The sequence below is a fragment of the Myotis nattereri genome (assembly GCF_964212035.1).
Source record: "Myotis nattereri genome assembly, chromosome: 6".
Classification (NCBI taxonomy): Eukaryota; Metazoa; Chordata; class Mammalia; order Chiroptera; family Vespertilionidae; genus Myotis; species Myotis nattereri.
The window spans coordinates 14475052-14496954 of NC_138081.1; the positions used below are offsets into that span (position 1 = coordinate 14475052).

Sequence of the window (21903 nt, forward strand, 5' to 3'; positions counted from 1 at the left end):
AGGAATTAATACTCTCACCTCACCTCCCTCCCACCTTCTGGTATCCTGGCTGCTCTCTGCTGGAAGCCAGAGGGCACAGGCTAGAAGTCAGAGGGCACAGGCCTGCAGTACCTGGCCAGCCTCCCGGGGTAGCAGTAGGGTAGAGGAGGCAGAGAGTGTGTGGATCTGGAGGGGCAGATGCTGGAAGGAGCTGTTAATGTAAAAAACCACTGGAACCTGTAAAGAATTTTTGTGAGTTTATTTGAGCCAAACTGTCGACATATGCCAGGAAGCAGAACCTCAATGAATTGAGATAATGCTCCAGAGAATGGCGGGTTACATCTGTATTTATACGTTGCAATCAAAGGAAAAGGGACATAGGTGGGTTACATGAAATGCATTGGTGATAGACTAGAGAGGCGGGGGGGGGGGGAGCAAAGGTGGGGGGGACCCCCTGGGATTGGATAAACAGTAAAATGATAGACACATACTTAGGTGGGTGAAGAAACAATTAACATGATAATGAAGGAATTTGTGGTATCTGTCCTGGCGCCCAACACATTAGGTTGTGCTCCAAGGAGTCCAGAAAAAGGGAAGTTACAAGTTACCCAGACATTTCAAGGGTATGTTATCATAGATGCAAAAAGACAGACAGGCTCAGTTAAGGTAAAGACTGACCTTGTCAGGGAAGATACTGGCCTAGGATGTAACTATCCACCATAACTGCTTTTAAAGTTTAATCTCAGACCATCCTTTGTGGTTACTTCAGGTCTCTGAGTTTGCAAGACTGCCATGCAGGCCTTCCCTGAGCTTGTCAGGTTAGCATGTGGCCCCTTTCGTCCACAGAGCTAAGTGCCAAAGGCGTTGCTGTTTTAGAAAGGGTAGGGAGGGAAAGCTGTCTTTGAGCCGGGCCCTGAATGCATTGACCAGGTGCATGGAAAAGCATTCCAGGGAGAGGGAACAGCATGTGCACAAGCTCTGAAGCAGAAGCGTGTGTGCCCCTTGACAGCGAGGGGCCGAGTGCCTGGAGAGAGGTGGGAGAGGGGGCCAGATAGGAGCGGGGGGACATTGTGCAAAGCCTCCTGGGTCTGAGTAAGGCGATTAGGTGTTATTCAGAGTGAAGTGGGCAGCAGCAAGGTGACAGGAGTTGACTTAGCTTGCCAAAAGGTCATTCTGGCCCTGGCCAGGTGGCTCTGTTAGAGTATCATTTGGTACAGGCAAAGGTTGTGGGTTCGATTCCCAGTCGGGGCACATATGGGAAGCAACTGATCAATGTTTCTCTCTCTCTTTAAAAATCAATAAAAACATCTCCTCGGGGAAATGAGGGGAAAAGAAAATCATTTTGGCTGCTGGGTAGTATCCTGGCTGGAGGGGCCATGGGAGACTATTTCTCTTCAGTTAGTTTCACATAATTTGGCATTTAGCAAGCATGATTAAACTGGGGGGACAGCCAGCCACCCCAGAACTAGGGAGAAGTTAGCCCTGGCCCCAAGAGAGCCAAGTAGTGACTGCTCCCCACAGACTGAGCTCCGTCCCAAGGGAGGAAACATGGTACCTGATAAACCCTTCCCTGGGGCGTGGCCTTGTCGTCAGGGAGACAGGTAAACACAGGAACCTGTCCAACACCTCGTACCAAGACTGGAACAACTGTGGTTAGACTTGAGGACTTGCGGGCAGAAGCCTGTGCTGAGATCCAAACAGGGTGGGGTCTGGAAAAAGTGAGTAAGGGATGGGGAGTGCTGAAACGGCCTGGGGGAAGGCAGGAGGGCAGGTGACCAGCCTGAGAGGACTCAGGTGCCAGCCTGCCCCAGGCGCCACCTGCCCCGCAGAGCTCCGGAGGCTCTTGTGCCCTCCTGTGATGTCTTCCCTTTGAGGCTAGTTTGCTGCCCACCGTAACCAGCCTTCTCCCTGGTAAAGCTGGCCGAGGTCCCCTCCATGGCCTTGGCCCTCAGACCTTACCCTGGCTGGGCAGTTAGGTTTCAGAGCGTGGATTTCCCTGGGAAAGGGGTCATCTGAACTGGGGGGCCTTCCCAGCAAGGCCCCTGGGGGCCAGGGTTGGAGGGGCTCTGCTCCAGCTGCTCTACCCAGGTGAGTTCCCGATGGTCTGAGCAGCTTTTAACCAGAAGAGCCGGGGTTCTGAGGCACTGAGAGGCACTCTGTGTTGTGGGTACAAGAGGCATGACCCAAGGCCATCAGTGTTTGCTATCATGAAAGAGCCAAATTCTAGTCCTAGCCGGTTTGGTTCAGTGGCTAGAGCGTCAGCCTACGGACTGGAGGGTCCCAGGTTTGATTCCGGTCAAGGGCATGTACCTTGGTTGCAGGTTTCCTGGCCCTGGTCAGGGTGTGTGCAGGAGGCAACTAATCGATGTGTCTCTCTCATATTGATGTTTCTCTCTGTCTCTCCTTCTCCCTTCCACTCTCTCTAAAAATCAATGGAAAAATATCCTCGGGTGAGGATTAACTAAAAAAAAAAAAAAAGCCACATTCCACTCCTGTTTCTTTTGGACTTGGTTATGCGCTCATTATGAATTTTCTTCGACCACTGATGATGGGTTTATCCTTCTGTTTTACTCAGGCTGACACTGAAACACCTGTTTAATTCTCTGAAGGTCGAGTGACAGTGCCCGGTGCAAGTGGGGGCAGCTGCCCTGAGGACACTCTCACTCCTGGAAACAAATTCAAGGTCTTTTCCTCCTGGAGCGGTGGCTTACCCATCATCTCCATCTTATAACAGGCTTTCCTTTTCCTCTTTACTAAAAAGTTATTTTATTTTGAATAGATAATATATGTACACAGTATAAAGTTTAAAGGAGGAAAAGGTATGTGATAGCAGCATCTCCCTCCTCCTGCTTCCCAGACTCCCAGTTCTCGCCCCAGAGGCTCCCGGTGTGCTGGTATCGGTATGTGTTTTTGTATTCTTCTTGAAATAGTCTATACATCAAATGCAAATGCTTGTATATACGTTCTCCCCTTTTTACACCACGGTAGGTACTGTATAAACTGCATTTCCCCCCACTTTCCAGTGTAACTTTGGGCGATGGTTCCATGTCAATAATAAAACCTCCCGGTTCTGTTTCTCAGCTGCACAGTGTCCCATTGTCTGGTCTCCTGTCACCTGCTCACCCAGCTCCCAGCTGATGGGAGGAGCAGCTTGTGCGTGCGTCCTTGGCTGCACGTGCCTGCTGAGTGCGGACAGACGCCGCCCAGTTCTCCTCACAGGACCATCGGTTTGCACTCTCACCTCAGTGCCTGTTTCCACCGCAGGGTCACAAAACATGGTGACCTTTGTAACAAGTGGTGAGTGTGTGTGTGTGTGTGTGTGTGTGTGTGTGTATCGGCTGGCGTTGGGGACGTAATCACCACTGGTGTGAGGATGCCCCGCAGAAGGGCACCCGCGTGCGGTGCCATCACAGAGGGAGGGGCACAGCTCCTTCCAGGCCGGGACTTCGGGAGGAGCCCGGAGCTGGTGACAGCAGCATCTTTGAGCTGGCCCTGGAGGCTGAGCAAGTCAGGCAGAGGAGGGAGGGACATTCCAGGCAGAGGGCAGACCACAGCACGAGGGAGCACAGGCCAAGCGTCGGAACGCAGGCTGACGACGGGCCCTGAGGAGTGTGCGTTTTGATCCTATCAGGGTCAAGGTGCCGATGAGAAACCAAGTGGTCTGCTTTGCTTGATGTCCAAGACGTATTTGGGAACAAAATCATTTACCGAGCATTGCTGCATGCCCAAGAGCTTCACATATTGTTAATCCTCACAGGAACCTGACGAGGTGGCGCATTTATCCCCACTTACACGAGTGCCATCTCATTTATTAATAGCACTGGTATTTGTACTGCTTGACGGAGAGGAAACAGAAACAGAGGGGTTAGGGATTTGCGTGAGGTCCCCAATCTACTAACCGGTGACCAGCTGGGCTCCCAGCCCCGCCCTCTCCCGTGCAGTGCGGGGCCCCTGCCGCCAGAGGGCGCGGGTGTGCTCATTCTCGGATGGGCGGGACCCACGGACCCAGCTTCGCAGGTCGCCAAGGCCCCTTCCAGCCCGCAGCCTGCGATACCGGTTTCTGAGGTGTCTTCCAGAGATCTCTGCACCCCAAGCAGAGACAGACAACATATGCTGCATGCCTGCTATGCATTTCTTTTTCCCCCACTTAATATCTCCAGGGGCTCATCCATGTTGGTCCATGAAGAGCTTCCTCATCTGTTTTTGTGGCCGCCGCGTGTTCCCCGCTGTGTCCGTTCTCATTTATCACCATTTCTCTATTTGGAGAATTTCCAACAGACAGTGCTACCATGACATGATGCCATTTTGCTGGTATATCTGTAGGCCAGCTTTCTCGGAATGGAATTCCTAGCCCACGGTATGCAGTTTGCATTTGCTAGCTATTGCCAAATGCCCCCGGGGGGCCGCACCGGGTCAGCTTCCCTCCAGGGGAAAGGGCCTGTGCCCCGGGCACACAGTGCCAATCTGATGGGTGGAAAGTGGCATTTTAGAAGAGCAGAGCGCCCGTCTGTGCTCCTGTGATAATGACGGAGGTGAGCGCTCCCTGGCGTAGCTGAGGACCCAGCATCCCCCGCCCCACACCTGGAAGGCGGCTTCCTCCGCTGTCCCCAAGGTGCCTGGGGGCACCGCCCACCCTTGCAGTTCAGGAATCAGCTGGTGTGTGCGCACAGGTGCGAAGTGGCCGCTCCTCCTGACACTGCCTTCTCCAGGGGCCAGACTGGCTGCAGAAAGCTGCTCCCCCACCCGCGTTACCCCCCTGCAGTGCCAGGATCATCTTCCTTTGAAAACCCCAAGAATCAGCAGAGCAGTTCTCCTCCCCGCCTCCCCGAGGATGTGTCCTCAGTCCAGATACATCCTGGGGAGTTGATAGGCTGTGTCCTAGCTCCCAAGTGCTCCCCAGGCGGCCAGGCTCCAGTAGAACAGAAGTCAGAAGAGACAGACATGTAAGCGCACCCGGGTCTTGTAGGCCTTCTGAGCCCTGTTGCTGCAGGGCGCTGTCCCCACTCGTGTTGGAGACGAGGGAACCCGGTCCCGGCCCTGTCCTGATGGCCCATGAGGCAGGGCCAGCTGCAAACCCCTGGAAGGTCATTCAGCCAACCCAGAGGACAGGCCGTGCGTGCCCTCTGGAACACTGTCCCTGCTGGCGAGGCCTCACTGCACAGCGTGAATGCGCCAGGTCCCGCGGCCTCTCCTGGAGTCTCCCTCTGGGTCACAGATGCTCTGGGAAACCTGGGGTCTTGTCAGGGAGTGTGTCCCCAGCTTTACAGGGAGACCTACATCCCCCCTGCTTCCTGGGAGCTCCCAGGAGCCCTGTCCCCAGTCGCCTCTCCCGGCCACCGCCAGGCCACCCACCTGGCGGGTCAGACCCGCTCCCACCCACCACCCAGCTCTGCTCTCCCCTCCCAGGCCTCCGCCCCTCCAAATAATTTATATGATTAATAAAAACAACAATAGTGTATATGTATACTTACTATGTGCCAGGTACTATTATAAATGTTTTATTTATATTAATTTATTATAAATGGACACAATACGAAATTCAAAAAGTGCAAAGTCTTCTTCCTCATGCTGTGTCTGCGGCCACCCATGGCCACCCAGAAGCTTCCACTCCTACTGGCTCCTGCGTGTCCCCCAAGCGATCCAGTGAATAAATACACAGCACTCAGGTATGTGTCCTTTCACCGCTGTTACCCAGGCGGCGGCATACAAAACGCCATGTTCTGCATCTTCGGGTTTTTTGGTTACTTTTCCCAGGTTTGCTTTTCACTCCTGCGAGAGAGATTCGTAGGCCCCGTCCCCCTCTAGATGCTGAGTGCTGTGATGTGTGTGTGTTGGGGGGGGGGGGGGGGGCGGGCAGGGACAGTCTGCAGGCATCCCCTGCCCTGCACTTGACTGTCTGCAAGTGACTGAAGGGCTGGGAGTCTCACCTTCCTCATCTCCAAGGAGCTACTGAGAGATGTGACGTTAGAGATGACAGGTGTGACACTCATGGTCGGTAGTGACATTATTCCCAGGTGAGCTGCCTGCCTCCCTCAGGGATGTGGTCACCTGACGAGGGGGCAGGGGCTGGGTTATGGAACCGCACACACCCTGACGACGTGAAGGTGACACACAGGAACAGGAAGTGCGGGAGCACCAGAGCCCGCCCTCCCCTGTTCCCCAGATGCCCGAGGGGAGGGGAGAAAGGGCGGAGGCGGCGGTGCTCTGGGCCGCTGTTGCAGAGGATGAGCTTGTAGCTCTGGCCTCTTTTGAAGTTGATGTAGGCGCCTTCCCCACCCAGGAAAGCCCTGCCCAGCACTAGCCCGGGCCCCTCACTGCAGGGGCTTCTCCTCCCAGCGACAGGCCTCAGCTCCGGCACTGTAGCAGCTGTTACCCCCTGAGGCCTCCCTCCCTCAACCCCCTCCACGAGCGTTGACAGTGCCTCAGGAGCCACATGCTGTGGAGGGGCATCTGTCCAGCCCCTCAGTCCCGCCCTCACTGCCATCTTGTTTCCTCCACATTCTGGCTTCGTCCACCAGACCTTCTTCAGCAACAAAGCCCACTGTTACACTCAGCCTGGCGGGAGCTGAGAGCTGCCAACCCCAGTCCTTCTGGAACTAAGGCCACGGCGCTACGGAGCTACTGGTACCATCCACCGAGCCCCCGGAGGCGGGGCCGTGGCAGCCGGGGAGCCCTGGGCCTGGAGCAGCCTTCCCATCAGGCTCCTCGTTGGTGGAGTGACTTTACTGGAACGCTTTGAGGAAAAGGTCTTCTAGGTGAGTAAGTGTAAATTCAATAGGGAAAGAAGTGAGAAATGTGCGTGAAAATCAGGCCTCGAGGAAATGGTGCTCTTTCAGCAGCAGCTTCAGGCTCCCTCCGAGGCTTGAGGGGGTAGGACAGCGTGTGTGTTCCGCTTTGCTGTGTGGAAATCGCGTGGAAAACCACGAGAAGGACTAGGCCACTGAATGGTTCTGCCATCGATCGTGTGATCACCAGCTAGTTCTGTTCTTATATTGCTTTTGATTCCACAATAGAGGCAGCTTATAACAAAAACAATAAATTATTAAAACATATGTAATTAAAAAGCAGGACCAGCCCTGGCCCGTGTGGCTCCGTGGTTTGGACGTCTGTTGTCCTGTGCACCAGGAGGCTGGTGGTTTGATTCCCGGTCAAGGACATATGCCCTGGCTGGAGGCTTGATCCCCGGTAGGGGGGGTGGGTAGGAGGCAGCCAATTTATGTCTCTCTCTCACATCGATGTTTCTCTCTCTCTCTCCCTCTTCATTCCCCTCTCTCTAAAAAGAAATATACTGTTTAATAAAAAAAAAAAGGAGGGCCAGTGGAAAATGGACGTTACATGAATCAGGAAGCAAAGGGCCAGGGATAGACACATAAATAGATTGTACATCAGATGGTGATAAGTGCTAAGGAAAAAGGCAAAGCAAGGCCATGAGATCTGGGAGGAGGAGGGTATTGCCCTGTTACGGAGTGGTCAGGAAGGCCCAGCTTCTCCAAGAGTGACACTTGGATTGAGATCAGCACCCAGTGGTGCAGGTACAGCATGTGCAAAGGCCCTGAGGCAGGAGTGGGCTAGCGTGCTAAGGAGTCCCCGTGACCAGCATGGAGCAGTAAGGGGCAGAGTGGCGGAGTGAGGTCAGAGATGAGGGCGAGTGGGTCGTGTGGGGTCTTTGTGGTCTTTCCTTGGGCCAGCGGGGCTGCTGAGGTTATGAAAGAGGGAAAGAGGGAGCCTCCAGGGACATCAGGTTTCTCTCTTCTCACAACTCATGTAACTCCTTGGTCCTCCAGTCCCTCACCTGTTAAATGTTGTAACACTCATTCTTCAAGGTTTGTGAAGTTGGAGGGTTGCCTTCCGAACCCGCTCCCCACCCCCATGCTCAAGTATCTCTGACCACCTTCACCAAAGCCTACTCCCAGGGGTCACTGCATCGGGACAGCACGAGGCCAACAGCGTCCCATGTGGTCACCTGCTCCGTTGGACACCAGGCCTCAACCTAGATCTCAGGGCGTCTGAGCCTGACACTTTGGGCTGGATTTGTATGTGTGGCTGCCTAGTGCACTGTAGGACACTTCGTAGCATCCCTGATCTCCATCTCCTATACACTCTTAGGATCCCCCCAGGCCTGACAACCAAAAGCCTCCAGGCATTGCCAAAAGTCCACTGAGGAGCCAAATTCTTCCAGGTAAGAACCACTGAACTGAACTTCAGCAGCAGGACTCCGGGTGCAGGCACGGCGAGAGGCTGATGGGAAAGACTGAGGGTGCAGAGTTTTCCTTCCTTGAATCAGACTATATCTTAAGCTGTTTCCTTTGTTTAATCCCTCCTGTGGCTCGACCACAGGAATGTTCTGGAAGGGTGTTGTATAATGCGTAATGCTTACTTCAGAGCTCCGGAGTCTGATGGGAGTCCTGGCTCTGACACCTGCCAGCTCTGTGGCCTTGGGCAAGTTATGCAGCCCTTCCGTTCCTCCATGCTCATCCATAAACAGGATAACAACATGCCTGCCTCCTGGGCTGTGGCAGCATCACATGTAATAACGTGTGTAAGCGCTTAGCACGGTGCGGGGACAGACAAGCCGCTGCAGGACGGATTCCCCAGGAGACGGAGATCTGTGTGCGGGACATTCATGGGGGATGCGGTCAGGATGCACACCGGGGGGAAGGGAAGCCCCCTTCCTGGGGGTGGGGCAGGGGGAGACCCGCGGGGCTGCCTGCACTGGCAACAGAGGCCGTGGGCAGCCCTGGGGCTATGGTGACCCTTCAGAGTGGCGCTGAGGGTGGAAGGACCTGTCTGAGAATACGCTGCCCCAGGGAGTGGGCATGGCCTTGGGTGGGGAGGCTCTCAGGTGAAAGGACAGTCGTCTCCCGCTGGCTGCTGGGGGAGCGAGAGAGCGTCAGTCCTGGAGAGGGAGGCGGTCATGGCCGCGCACAGCGTCGGAGCAGGATGCTCGTTGGCCGGCACTGCGAGGCCAGGGTTACGTAGCAGTGACAGTGCTTTTGAAACACCATAGACACCCGGGAATGCTCCCGGCCTCCCGGTGCCCAGGCCCCTGTCCCAGCACCTGCAGGGGCCACGCCCGCCCTCTCCTTACCGCCCTCCCTGGAACCAGGACGGGCAGGCAGAGCGAGAGGCGCTGCCACCCCCACCCCGCCAGACACGCTGCCCCGGAGGCAGAGGGCAGGCAGCCGCGCAGTCGGGCTCCTCGCCCCGCTGCAGCGGAGGCCTCCGCCAGATCACTCGGCCCGTCCCACTTTCGTTTCTTCCCGGGTAAGCTGGGAGCGGGTGGGGCAGGGTGGGGCAGGGTGGGGCCAAACGGGATGCGGCGCGCAGCACTTCTCAAAGGGTGGTCCCTGGGCCATCAGGACTGGCAGCCCCGCCTGGGGACTGGTTAGAAACCTGGGTTCTTGGGCCCCGCCCCAAACCCCCTGACTCCGGGGCTCGGGCCAAGTCCCAGGCATCGTGTTTGACAGGTCCTCCAGAGCTCAATGCTGAGAATCACTGGTGGACCGGACAGCGTTTGGCTCCGTGTCTGGACCACAGGAGGGTCAGCGTCAGCCTCCGCTGGATGGGAATGGGACCCTGAACCCGAAGTCCACCTGCTGAGCTGGAGGTCAGGCACCTGCGAGCAGAGCGCCACCTGCTGGTTATAGCCCCACCGCGCAGGCACGCGCAAGGCTCAGGCAGGGACGCAGGGACGCAGGACAAGTTACACACGGCAGACGTGACCTTTGCCCTCAAGGAACTTAAATAATGCTCAACAGTATTTGAATAAATACTAACATGTATTCATTCAACAAACACACGTTCAGTACCTCCTGTGCTAGGGGCAGCGCTAGATGCTGGGGATACTGCGATGAATAAGACAGGCAGTCCCTGTGCTGTGGAACGTACAAGCTGGGGGAGGGAGAAGGGGAGCAAGTACCCCAAGGGGAAAGGACCTGGGGGGTGTGGGAGCCTTTGACAGGAGCTGATGTGGCGGAGGCGGGGAGAAAGGTCTGAACCTGAAGACTGGGGGGGAGGAGGGGGAGTGGAGGGAAGTGGTGCAGAGGTGTGGGGGAGGGAGGATCTCTGAGCAGGGCAGGGCGCGGGGGTGGGGTGGGGGGCCTTCCTGCCGGATCTTTGATCTAAACTGGGCCTTGAGGAGGCAGAAGTGTTTTGCGGGATGAGTCTTTGGGGGTAGTGGGGCCTCACAATTGTGTGAGAAGGAGCCAGGGGAAGGACAATGTCTTGGAGAGGCTGGATTTGAGTGGCTGGCCAGGCATCACAGGGGAATGTCCAGGGGGCACTCCCAAGGTAGGGCTGTGCTGCTGGGGCAGGTGCGGAGCGGGGCAGTCTTCAGAAGAAGAAACTATAGAGAAGGAAGACGGAGACCAGAGACGGAGGACAGGTGCCCAGACCCCTGGGTGGAGCGGGGAGCGGCCTGGAAGGCAGAGGGGATCAGAGAACAATTCTCCAGGAGCGGCAGGAGGCATGGCCAGAGACCTGGGCAGGGGGGCCCTGAGGAGCCTGTACATGTGGGAGCTTTCAGAATGCAGGGCCTTTGGTCCACCCCTTCCTCAGAACTGCACCTTCTCTCCCTTCCTGGCCCGCGGCCCAGCAGCGGGTCTGCAGCAGCCGGCCTTCCCTGGGGCTCTCAGCCTGGTGTCAGTGGCCACCCATCCCGGGCGGCTGCCTAATGATGGGACGCCAGATCAGCCAGATTCGCCTTTGAGCTGCAGAGATGAAAGCGGCCACAGGCGGCTGGGGGCGGGGTGGGCAGGCAGGGGCAGGCCTGCTGGAGGCTGCAGGCCTCCCTCCCACAGGAGCTGGAGGCTCACCGGGAGTGAGAGGGAGCCTCTGCTTAAATAAGTGGGGCCGGGGAAAGCTGTGCTCCCGTCCTGAGGACAGGGCCCTTCGCGCATTGCTGACTGCAGGCCCCGGCTTCCCGCACAGCCTGCCCGCACCCACCCCCACCCCTGCTTTGGGCTGGGCTGGGCCACGCCCAGGGAGCAGTGAGGAGGCCCCAGAAACCAAGGTGTGGGCAACCTGATCCAGGTGGCACATCCTGCACCTACCACCCTTATTCACCTTTCCTATTGGCTTTACCCTCCTCCTCCTCCTCCGAGCTGCATCCTCCCCCACCTCCACTGTGACAGGAAGACATGAAATGTGGGGGGAGGGCTGGTGGGGAGAGGGGTGAATGGCAGAGAAAGGACCAGCTTCAAGGGAGGCGGCTGTGGCGAAGGATGCAGTGGAGTCAGGCGGGCTCCTCTGCACAAATCACTTCTCGCCTCGGAGCCTTAATTTTCTCACCAGCAACATGAATTAGGGGCGTCGCAGGCCCAGCACGTTTTAGAGGATTGTCACGAACAAACGCGAGAATGAGTGACCTTTCCAAGCTGTCGAGGTATGTATTGGGGGTTACCACAACCACCGTTGCATCAGTTTCAACGTGAGGCCCCGGAGCCCAGTTTGGGGAGGCTCTGTCGAGTGCCTGAATTACGTGTATGCCTGAATTACGTGTGAGGGCATCTTTCTGGGTGGGAGCCATAGCTCTTAGAGAGGTCTGGACCCACACACAGGGTCTTTTGAGGTGGGTTAGCTGAGACCCAAGCTTCTATGGTTTGTCAGAGGCAGAGCCAGACCTGGGACCCTGGTCCCCCATTCTCCACTCCTCCTTGCTGCTCCTCCAGGTCAGGTGAGGGGAAGGGAGAGTTTGAGATTAGGGAGGGGAGAGCAGCCAGAGGGGGAGCCCCAAGTCCTCACGCTGTTACCAGGATAAGGACATCACAGCGGAGGGTGGGGGACAGTGGGACAGGAAAACAAGGAAGCCCTAGGATTTGGGGGACCCTGGGGGGGCCAGGCCTAGGAAACGCTTCCTGGAATTTGAGTCAATGAGGCATCTTCCCAGTTTCCCTTTCCCAACAAACCCCCCTTCCCAGAAAGGGCTCCGAGGAGGAGACAAACCCGGGCCCCGACGCCATCTCGAGGGAATTCGCTGGCTCCTGTTGCCACTTTTGGAAAAGCTGAAGATGCCACGTCGAAGCTTTACGGGAAACGGAAAGGCCACACACAGGTGTGAAGTAGTCACCACCCAAAGATGCAATTTATTGAGCAGCTACCAAGGGCCAGGCATGTGCTGGATGCTTTGCCGACATCGGCATAAATGTCACCCCTTCAGAAGGCCTGACTGCCTGGTTAGACTAAATCCACTGCTCTCCCTCACCTTCCGGTTATCCTCACGTTCCCTGTTCCTTCCTGTGTGCTCCTTTCATCCCCTCTCCTCCACTCTGCTACAATCTTGCCATGGGCAGGAGTCACGTCAGTGTACTGACTGCTGTCCCTCCATGCTAAGCACAGTGCCAGCCCCTGGTGGTCACTCCAATACTTGTTAAATGAACTCAGGACTGTCTCCCGTCTTCACAACAGCCTTATGAGGTAGCTATCATGGTCATGCCTGGTGCACAGAAGGAACCACGGTGGAGAGAGCCAGAGACTTGCTGAAGGACAGCTGGTTATCACCAGGCTTCAGCTCGGCTCCTCCCCCTGATGGATTTGGAGAACAAGAGAACCGAAGGATCAGAGAGAACGTTTGGGTCCAGCGGAATGGCTCCCCCGTCAGTGCAGCCACCACCCTGTGCCCAGCCTTCCCTCCGAGCTCTCCCATCCTCTCCTTGTGCCCCGGTAGCTCTGATCTGCAGCCACAGAGCTGGAGGCCAGGCCCCACTGGCCTGTGCATTTCTCAAGCCACTCGAGAACCTGTCCTTCCCACCCACCCGGAGCAAGCTACAGCTGGGAGCCCACGCCCCACCCTCAGCCCTCACACAGCAGATAAATTAGGGGACTCTTCTAAAACATGTACAGGGAAGACACATACATACAGAGCCAGTGACAGTGCCAGGCGGCGTTTGCTTCTTGAACACAAGGTCCTGCCCATGAGGCTGCCTGCCCTCTCCTGCACTCTCTCCCTGGAGTGGCTCACCTGCTGTCCCCATAAGCTGGCACCTCGCAGGTCACCACAAATCACAGAGGTCCACCATCCTTCCCCAAAAGGAACCACTTCCTTGCTGCCCATGCCAGGCTTGCACCTCTGCGGTGGGCCCCTCCCTGCCCTCCCTCCTCACCAGGCAGCCTGCCTCGGCCTGGTCCCAGGAATCCGGCCCACCAAGGCAGGGAGGACAGACCGAGGAATGCTGCTTCCTGACCTGTTTGGCGACCACGTATCATCCACACCAGGACTTTAGTGAGAGCGGAAGGGGGTCTGATTCACTGGAAACCAGGCACACACCAGGACTGCTCAGGTGAAGGATGCATGGCCGCCCTACCGAGGGGTCCCTGCTCTGGACCGGCCCAGCCCCACCGCTCTTGACTTTCCGAAACATGCCTGTTGGCACAGATCTCTCAGATCACATCTCCCCTCTCTGCCACCTCCCACTCTCCAACACCTCACAGCATTGTGGGGACACATTTTAAGGCCTCACTAATATCGGGGACCTGTAGCACCGGGGTTGGGAGGAGGAGCTGGGAACGATGCCCCCTCCAAACCCCTGGTAGGACTCAGCTAGGTAAGGCTTTTGGTGTTGAGCCCCCAGCCTTCTGGCTCCTGGAGCCCCATCTCCAAATCACGGCGCCCGGGTCCAAGTAGAAAAGTCAGCCTTCATTCTCTGTCTCCCAACCCGCACTTGCCAAGCTTCTTCCCTTAGGGCTCCTAGAGCTGAAGGCCAGGGCCAGAGAGAAATGAACCATCAATTCCCCGGGACCCTTCCCTCGGCCAATCAGTGCAAAGCACTGCCTGGCACCTTCTCCACATGCTGTGTAGGCACATTCCCGGTCCCACCTCCTATGCTAGGAGCCCCAGGAATCAGCTCTGGGGGTGGCAACTGATGGAGGCTGGAGAGAGCAACCTGTGGTGCCCTCACCCCCACCTGCCAAGCCCTTCCTGAGGGCCTGACAGCAATCACAGCCACCCAAGACCAGTTCCCCTTCAGGTTTAATGCCCCGCCCCTTGTTTTTAGAACCTGCTCAGTAGGCCGTGCTTGCAAAACTGCTTAAACGAGCCTTACTCAGGCAGATAGTACCAGATAGCAGAAAGCCATGCTCCAGGCCTCCTCTCCTCCCTCCTTCCCCTCCCCCCATCTGCAGGCCGTCCACAGCTCCTTGGGAAACAGGCCCACTCGGATCTTCCTCTGGCCACTGCTTCTTGCTGGCTGTCCATCTCTCTGTCTTCCGGGAACAGAGGCTCCTCTGTGTCTGAGTCCGGCTGCGCCCCTCCCACCCCCACGAAAACCAGTGCCCAGATCGACCCCTCGGAGGAGAGCTGCCAGGCCCGTCCCCGCCGGGGGCTCAGGACAGGGCATTCCGATGGGCCCCTGGATGGGCCCCTGCGTAGGCGTAGGAGATGGGATGGCGGGTCCCAGGCCTCACGGTGAATGTGTTGATAGGGCTTCCATAGTGGGGGGTGCTGCGGGGAGACCTGGTGGGCGCAGAAGAGAAATGAGGTGAGTCTTTGCAGCTGGTTAGCCAACAGCCCCCTTTGTCCCCAGGGCACAGAGGAGAAGATGCTGCTCAGCGCTAGGGTTTCTGCCCCAGAGCCATGGGCTTCATCAACCCAGGCCTCCCCCTCCAGTCCAGGCCCTGTGGCCACACAACACTACCTAACCCCTTCCCCTCAGAACCCGTGGCGCCCAGCCCGGCTCTGGATCTTCTGTGTGGTGGGGAAATCGGCCTCCAAGCACCACTCAGACCTCCCTCCAGCCCACACTCGGCCTGGAGCCCTGGGACTCGGGTCAGGGGGGCCGGGGAGGGAGGAAGGGGGGAGAGGGCGAGAGAAGTGGGGGAAGCAGATCAAGGGAGATGAGGAAGCAGGTGAGGGGAGCGCCCCCTGCAGGTAAAGTGAGCCTCCCTCCCCTTTCTCTGGGCCCTGAAAGCCAGAGGGTAGAACGCCAGATGTGTCCCAAGGCCCGGTCCACGGGGGCCTCCACCTCCCCTGGCTGCCCACCGGCGCTCCCTCCATCGCCCTCCATCGCCCCAGCTCACCTGCCCGTAGCAGAGGCGAGAACGTGGTCGCCGCCACCCGGCGCTTGGCCGGGCGCTTTGTACTTGGCGTCTCCGCGGGTGGAGCCCTCCAGGGACATCCTCCGCGCGCTCAGGCCGCCGGGGGGCGCGCGGCCCGCCGAGTTGACGCGCCGCATCTCCGGGCCTCCGGGCGCTCCGAAGGGCCCCCCGGGCTGCGGGCCGAAGCAGTTGGGGGTGCTCAGGCTGCGGCCTGAGCCGCCGCGGGACGGCGCGGGGCTGCGGTGGGGCTCCCCGACGTACAGGCGCTTCTTGATGAGCGAGCGGCCCCCGCCCGAGAAGCGCTGCAGGCCCCGGGCCCCCGAGTAGAGCTCGCCCGCCAGGAGGCGCGCGTCCAGGGCCTGCCCCAAGTCCGAGAACCTGTTCCGGGGAGGGGAGGCCCGGCGGCCCAGGTACTGGAGGGCTCGAGGCTCAGGGTCATTGCTGAACTCGGGCGGGGGCGGGATGACCTCGAAGCTGAACTCCTCCTCCTCCCTCTTGCAGGAGGGAGAGGAAGGGGACGAGAAGGACTTGGGCAGCGCGCGGCCCTGGGGGAGGTTGGAGGAGGCGGACCGGTCCCAGGCCACGGGGGCCTGGGGCTCCGCCTTGGTCCAGCTGTGCCCTCGGCTGGGCTCTGTGTCCTCCGGGTCTCTGCCCAGCTGGGCCTTCCACGGACGGGGCTGTGCAGAGGCGGGGGGCTGGGGGTCCTTCTCCGGCTCTGTGGGTGGCTTGGGGACCACCGTGAAGGAGTTGGGCTGGCCATTCCTAAGGAAGATGCTGTCGGAGCCTGCCTGGGGCTGCCCTCGGAGACTCCCGGGCAGGGAGGACAGAGCCAGGCTGGCCCCTCGAGACCGCCCCTTCTGTGCCCTCTGCCTGGCTGCCAGGAGCAGGGCCATGGGGGAGCCCCGCTCCACCACCTCCCCGGTCACCGGGTGCCTGAGGAGTTCGTCTGCAGGCTGGGCAGGGGCTGGGGCTTTGGCTGGCAGCCCTTGGGGCTCCCCCACCTCCACAGCCTCCCCTGACCCCGCAGCCGCTCCTCTGGCCATGGTGGGCATCACCACGGCAACCTCCCGGCTGGGGCTGTTCTGGCTGCTGTTCTGGCTGCGATGGGGTTTGTAGAGACAGGTCACCTCTTCTCTCCCAGGGGACATCTTTGGTGGGAGGGCTGGAGGGGACAGGGCTCCCTGTGTAGGAGGCTTCCTGGCCTCCGAGGGGCGCCCTTCTGCCTCTGGCTGGGAAGGCGCTGCGGATTCTTGGGGTTCTGGTTTCTTCCTCTGCTCCGCTGGGGCCAGTTTCTTCTCTGTCATTGGGAATGACACGGCGGGCAGGGTGGTGGCTGTGGGTGGTGTGGCTGGCCCACGCGCGGCTGCAGCAGGTGTGGATTTGGGTGGTGTGGCTGGCCCAGGCATGGCCTTGGACTGGTGTGGTGTGGTTGGCTGGGCGGTGGTGGAGAGTGGTGGCGTGTTCTTGGCCACCGGCTTGGAGCACTGGCCATTAGCAGCTCTGTTTTCAAAGACTCTCCCCGCTTCTAGCTTAGGTTTGGGGGGCAGAGACCCGATGCTGGGCTTGGGGTCCTTCTCCGCGGATGCCGAAAGCCGCGCCTCCAGCTCACTCCGGATCTGCTGGACACTGAGCATCGGAGAGTCCTGGGGGGCGTAGTCCGCAGGGGGCAGGGGCAGGGGCAGGGGCAGGCTGGCGGTGGCCTCTCTGTCTGGGCGGGGACTCTTCTCAGGATCACTTGGGGGGATCTCCTTCTCCGGCAGGCCGGGGCCCTTCCTGCCCTCCTTTCCTGGAGAGGCCGCCGTCGGGCCTGGCCTGTGACTGGTGCCTCGGTCCTCTCTCTTGGAGCCAAAGAGGTAGGCTGCCAGCTCGCTCCGGAGCTGTGCCATCTGGCTGGGGTCCCGCCAGTCCACGGGCTCTGAAGAGGCTGTGTTCTCTGAAGAGCCTGTGTCCTCTGGGCTGGGGGGGCTGGGTTTGGGTTTGGGAGCAGGAGAGCTGGATTTGGGGCTTTTCATAAACCTAGCAGGTGGAGGGGTTGCCTTCTCAGCAGAGGGCAAAGGAGGGGCAGCTGGGGGGAGAGGGGGTGCTGGGGGAGGGAGTGGGGGTGCTGGGGGAGGGGGCTGGGGTGTGGGGCGGGGCAGGGGAGAGGCTGGGGGTGGAGTCTCAGCTTGTTCCCTTGTCCTGGTCTGGGGCTGGCTCAGCCTGGGGCTGGCAGGTGCCTCCGTGCGGAGCTCCCCGGGGCCATCTGGTTCAGGGGCCCTATCCGGGTAGACCTGGGATGCGGGGCGGATGTGGAAGCTGGGGGGCAGTGGGAGTCGGCTGGGGGCCTTCTGGGTGGCCCCTTCTCCCTCTGCAGGAGCCCCGGGTGCTTCCTGCACTGGGATGGACGAGGTTCTGACTGGGGTTGGGGGAGGCACCTTGAATGAACGGGGGAAGGTGAGGTGGGACTCTGGTTTAGGTCCCAGGGGGCTCCCCTTTGGCTCAGCAGGGCTCCTGGGGGGGCTGGCTCTGGGGGCTTCTGCCTGCTTGCCATTCAGTGTTACCTCTGATTTCCATTTGGTGACACCCGCAGGGGGAAAGAGGTGAGTCCTCGTAGAGTGAGGAGACACTGGAGCTGGGGGTGCTGGGGCCGGCATAGGGGGTGGGGGTGGGGCTACAAAGGCCAAGGGCGGGGCAGGGGGAATGAAATCAGGAGGGGTGGGTGTGGTTGGGGGGGACAGGGTCCCTGATACTGGGGGTGGAGGAGGGGCCATGTTGGGTGGCGGTGGGGGTTCCAGCAGCAGGGCAGGTGGCAAGGAAGCCATGGAAGGTGGAGGTGGTGGCGGGGACTCCCCTGGAGGTGGCGAAGTGTCTGGGGGAGGTCCTGGAGGTGGCCCTGGGGCGGGGCCTGGGGGAGGTGGAGGGATGAATGGGTCCTGGCCATAGTGCCCAGGCCTGAGGTCTCCCACAGAGCTGTACAGCCGGAGGTTGCCATTGGCTAGTGAGCTGGTACCTGGAAGGAGGGAGAGAGAAAGATGAGGAGGCGTGAGGCCGACCAGCTCTGGCCATCTCTGTGTGCCCAGGGCACAGGTGGCAACCTAGGTAGTAACTGGCCGGGGTCATGCCTTCCCTCTTGGGCACCAAGTGAGGGAGCAGCAATGTCTCCCGAGCTGTCCTGGGAGCGACCTTGTCCTTTGGAGGGAAGGACGCCTGCGGTCCTGGCCCGGCCTCTAGAGACTGTGCTGCATATTCTCCGTTTGCTCTGGAGAGTCATATCCCGCCCTTCCCTGCCCTGCTCACACTCTGGTGTCTCACCCCTTTACTGAACTCTCTTCAGTTACCCACTCTCAGGGCACCATCTATTTCTTACAAAACCAGGAAGACCAGGGTTCAGATCCCAGTCCTACCACTTACCAGATGTGTGACCTTGGACACACTAATTAACCTCGCCAAGCCTCAGTTTTAGCCTCCCTAAAATGGGCATAGCCCTGACTGGTTTGGCTCAGCGGATAGAGCGTCGGCCTGTGGACTGAAGGGTCCTGGGTTCGATTCCAGTCAAGGGCATGTACCTCGGTTGCTGGACCTTGTGTTTCAATGGGACAATGAGACACCAGCGGCACATTATTACCACATTGGGAGGGGTAACATGAGGGGGAAACCCAGGAGGGAGCTGGAGTGCGGTGTGAATAGGGTGATCAGAGAAGGCCTCCCTGAGAAGATGACATTCGAGCTCAGAGGGCAGGCCTGGGGAGAGAGCTGCCGGAGGTCCAGGAGGGGAGCAGTCTAGGCAGAGGAAGTGCAGTGTGAAGACTCTGGGGCGGAGACCTGCCTGGGCATTGCAGGAGCGGCAAGGAGAGCGGCTGGCTGGAGGAGGGTGAGCCAGGAGCGGAAGCCGGCCGCGAGGCCTGGCGAGGCCAGATTCTGCCAGTCCCGGCAAGAACCTTCCCTCTGAGTGGCATGGAAAGTCGCTGGCGGTTTTGAGCAAGAGGTATGACAACAAGTGGCTTACATCCCACCCAGGAGTTCCTGCTCCCCAGCGCTGGGACTGTCCTCAGCGCGCATGCGATGGACGGGTGTCGGGTTAAGGGATCTGCCCAAGGGAGCAAATCGAATGTGCAGGTCCCGGGACGCAGCGCCAGGTCGGCCTGACTCCACGGTTCCTTCTCCCCCTTTGTGCTGCCCTGGTGCTGTTCTGGCCTTCCCCACCCCTGGCCTTCCTCCCCCTGTAGGCCTTCCCCACCCCTGGCCTTCCCCACCCCTGGCCTTCCCCACCCCTGGCCTTCCCCACCCCTGTAGGCCTTCCCCACCCCTGGCCTTCCCCACCCCTGGCCTTCCCCACCCCTGGCCTTCCTCCCCCTGTAGGCCTTCCCCACCCCTGGCCTTCCCCCCCCCTGGCCTTCCCCCCCTGGCCTTCCCCACCCCTGGCCTTCCCCACCCCTGGCCTTCCCCACCCCTGGCCATCCTCCCCTGGCCTTACCCACCCCTGGCCTTCCCTACCCCTGGCCTTCCCCACCCCTGGCCTTCCCCACCCCTGGCCTTACCCACCCCTGGCCTTACCCACCCCTGTAGGCCTTCCCCACCCCTGGCCTCCCCCACCCCTGTAGGCCTTCCCCACCCCTGGCCTTCCCCACCCCTGGCCTTCCCCACCCCTGTAGGCCTTCCCCACCCCTGGCCTTCCCCACCCCTGGCCATCCTTCCCCTGTAGGCCTTCCCCACCCCTGGCCTTCCCCACCCCTGGCCTTCCCCACCCCTGTAGGCCTTCCCCACCCCTGGCCTTCCTCCCCCTGTAGGCCTTCCCCACCCCTGGCCTTCCCCACCCCTGGCCTTCCCCACCCCTGTAGGCCTTCCCCACCCCTGGCCTTCCCCACCCCTGGCCATCCTTCCCCTGTAGGCCTTCCCCACCCCTGGCCTTCCCCACCCCTGGCCTTCCCCACCCCTGTAGGCCTTCCCCACCCCTGTAGGCCTTCCCCACCCCTGGCCTTCCCCACCCCTGTAGGCCTTCCCCACCCCTGGCCTTCCCCACCCCTGGCCTTCCCCACCCCTGGCCTTCCCCACCCCTGTAGGCCTTCCCCACCCCTGGCCTTCCCCACCCCTGGCCTTCCCCACCCCTGTAGGCCTTCCCCACCCCTGTAGGCCTTCCCCACCCCTAGCCTTCCCCACCTCTGGCCTTCCCCACCCCTGTAGGCCTTCCCCAGCCCTGGCCTTCCCCACCCCTGGCCTTCCCCACCCCTGGCCTTCCCCACCCCTGTAGGCCTTCCCCACCCCTGTAGGCCTTCCCCACCCCTGGCCTTCCCCACCCCTGGCCTTACCCACCCCTGGCCTTACCCACCCCTGTAGGCCTTCCCCACCCCTGGCCTTACCCACCCCTGGCCTTACCCACCCCTGTAGGCCTTCCCCACCCCTGGCCTTCCCCACCCCTGGCCTTCCCCACCCCTGGCCTTCCCCACCCCTGTAGGCCTTCCCCACCCCTGGCCTTCCCCACCCCTGGCCTTACCCACCCCTGGCCTTACCCACCCCTGTAGGCCTTCCCCACCCCTGGCCTTCCCCACCCCTGGCCTTCCCCACCCCTGGCCATCCTCCCCCTGTAGGCCTTCCCCACCCCTGGCCTTCCCCACCCCTGGCCTTCCCCACCCCTGGCCATCCTCCCCTGGCCTTCCCCACCCCTGGCCTTCCCCACCCCTGGCCTTCCCCACCCCTGGCCTTCCCCACCCCTGTAGGCCTTCCCCACCCCTGGCCTTCCCCACCCCTGTAGGCCTTCCCCACCCCTGGCCTTCCTCCCCCTGTAGGCCTTCCCCACCCCTGGCCTTCCCCACCCCTGGCCTTCCCCACCCCTGTAGGCCTTCCCCACCCCTGGCCTTCCCCACCCCTGGCCATCCTTCCCCTGTAGGCCTTCCCCACCCCTGGCCTTCCCCACCCCTGGCCTTCCCCACCCCTGTAGGCCTTCCCCACCCCTGTAGGCCTTCCCCACCCCTGGCCTTCCCCACCCCTGTAGGCCTTCCCCACCCCTGGCCTTCCCCACCCCTGGCCTTCCCCACCCCTGGCCTTCCCCACCCCTGTAGGCCTTCCCCACCCCTGGCCTTCCCCACCCCTGGCCTTCCCCACCCCTGTAGGCCTTCCCCACCCCTGTAGGCCTTCCCCACCCCTAGCCTTCCCCACCCCTGGCCTTCCCCACCCCTGTAGGCCTTCCCCAGCCCTGGCCTTCCCCACCCCTGGCCTTCCCCACCCCTGGCCTTCCCCACCCCTGTAGGCCTTCCCCACCCCTGTAGGCCTTCCCCACCCCTGGCCTTACCCACCCCTGGCCTTACCCACCCCTGGCCTTACCCACCCCTGTAGGCCTTCCCCACCCCTGGCCTTACCCACCCCTGGCCTTACCCACCCCTGTAGGCCTTCCCCACCCCTGGCCTTCCCCACCCCTGGCCTTCCCCACCCCTGGCCTTCCCCACCCCTGTAGGCCTTCCCCACCCCTGGCCTTCCCCACCCCTGGCCTTACCCACCCCTGGCCTTACCCACCCCTGTAGGCCTTCCCCACCCCTGGCCTTCCCCACCCCTGGCCTTCCCCACCCCTGGCCATCCTCCCCCTGTAGGCCTTCCCCACCCCTGGCCTTCCCCACCCCTGGCCTTCCCCACCCCTGGCCATCCTCCCCTGGCCTTCCCCACCCCTGGCCTTCCCCACCCCTGGCCTTCCCCACCCCTGTAGGCCTTCCCCACCCCTGTAGGCCTTCCCCACCCCTGGCCTTCCCCACCCCTGGCCTTCCCCACCCCTGTAGGCCTTCCCCACCCCTGGCCTTCCCCACCCCTGGCCTTCCCCACCCCTGGCCTTCCCCACCCCTGGCCATCCTCCCCCTGTAGGCCTTCCCCACCCCTGGCCTTCCCCACCCCTGGCCTTCCCCACCCCTGTAGGCCTTCCTCACCCCTGGC

The 21903-nt window shown here is 60.7% G+C and overlaps 1 protein-coding gene and 1 long non-coding RNA gene across 2 annotated transcripts in view; one reads left to right on the plus strand and one right to left on the minus strand.

The window, feature by feature from the left end:
• The first annotated feature begins 6635 nt into the window (after positions 1-6635).
• On the plus strand, positions 6636-9768 carry LOC308521850. The gene is made up of 3 exons (XR_013996195.1): positions 6636-6734; positions 8086-9243; positions 9447-9768. It is a non-coding gene; the product is annotated as an uncharacterized lncRNA (long non-coding RNA).
• Positions 9769-12040: 2272 nt separating this feature from the next.
• The window catches only part of LOC308520799 (uncharacterized protein C6orf132), a 34175-nt gene continuing 24312 nt past the window's right edge, over positions 12041-21903 (minus strand). The window contains exons 4-5 of the mRNA XM_081093527.1: positions 14992-17998; positions 12041-14428 (exon numbers count right to left, since the gene is read on the minus strand). Coding sequence (XP_080949653.1) covers positions 14299-14428; positions 14992-17998 — 3137 coding nt within the window. The 3' untranslated portion in view covers positions 12041-14298. The remainder of the gene's footprint in view (positions 14429-14991; positions 17999-21903) is intronic.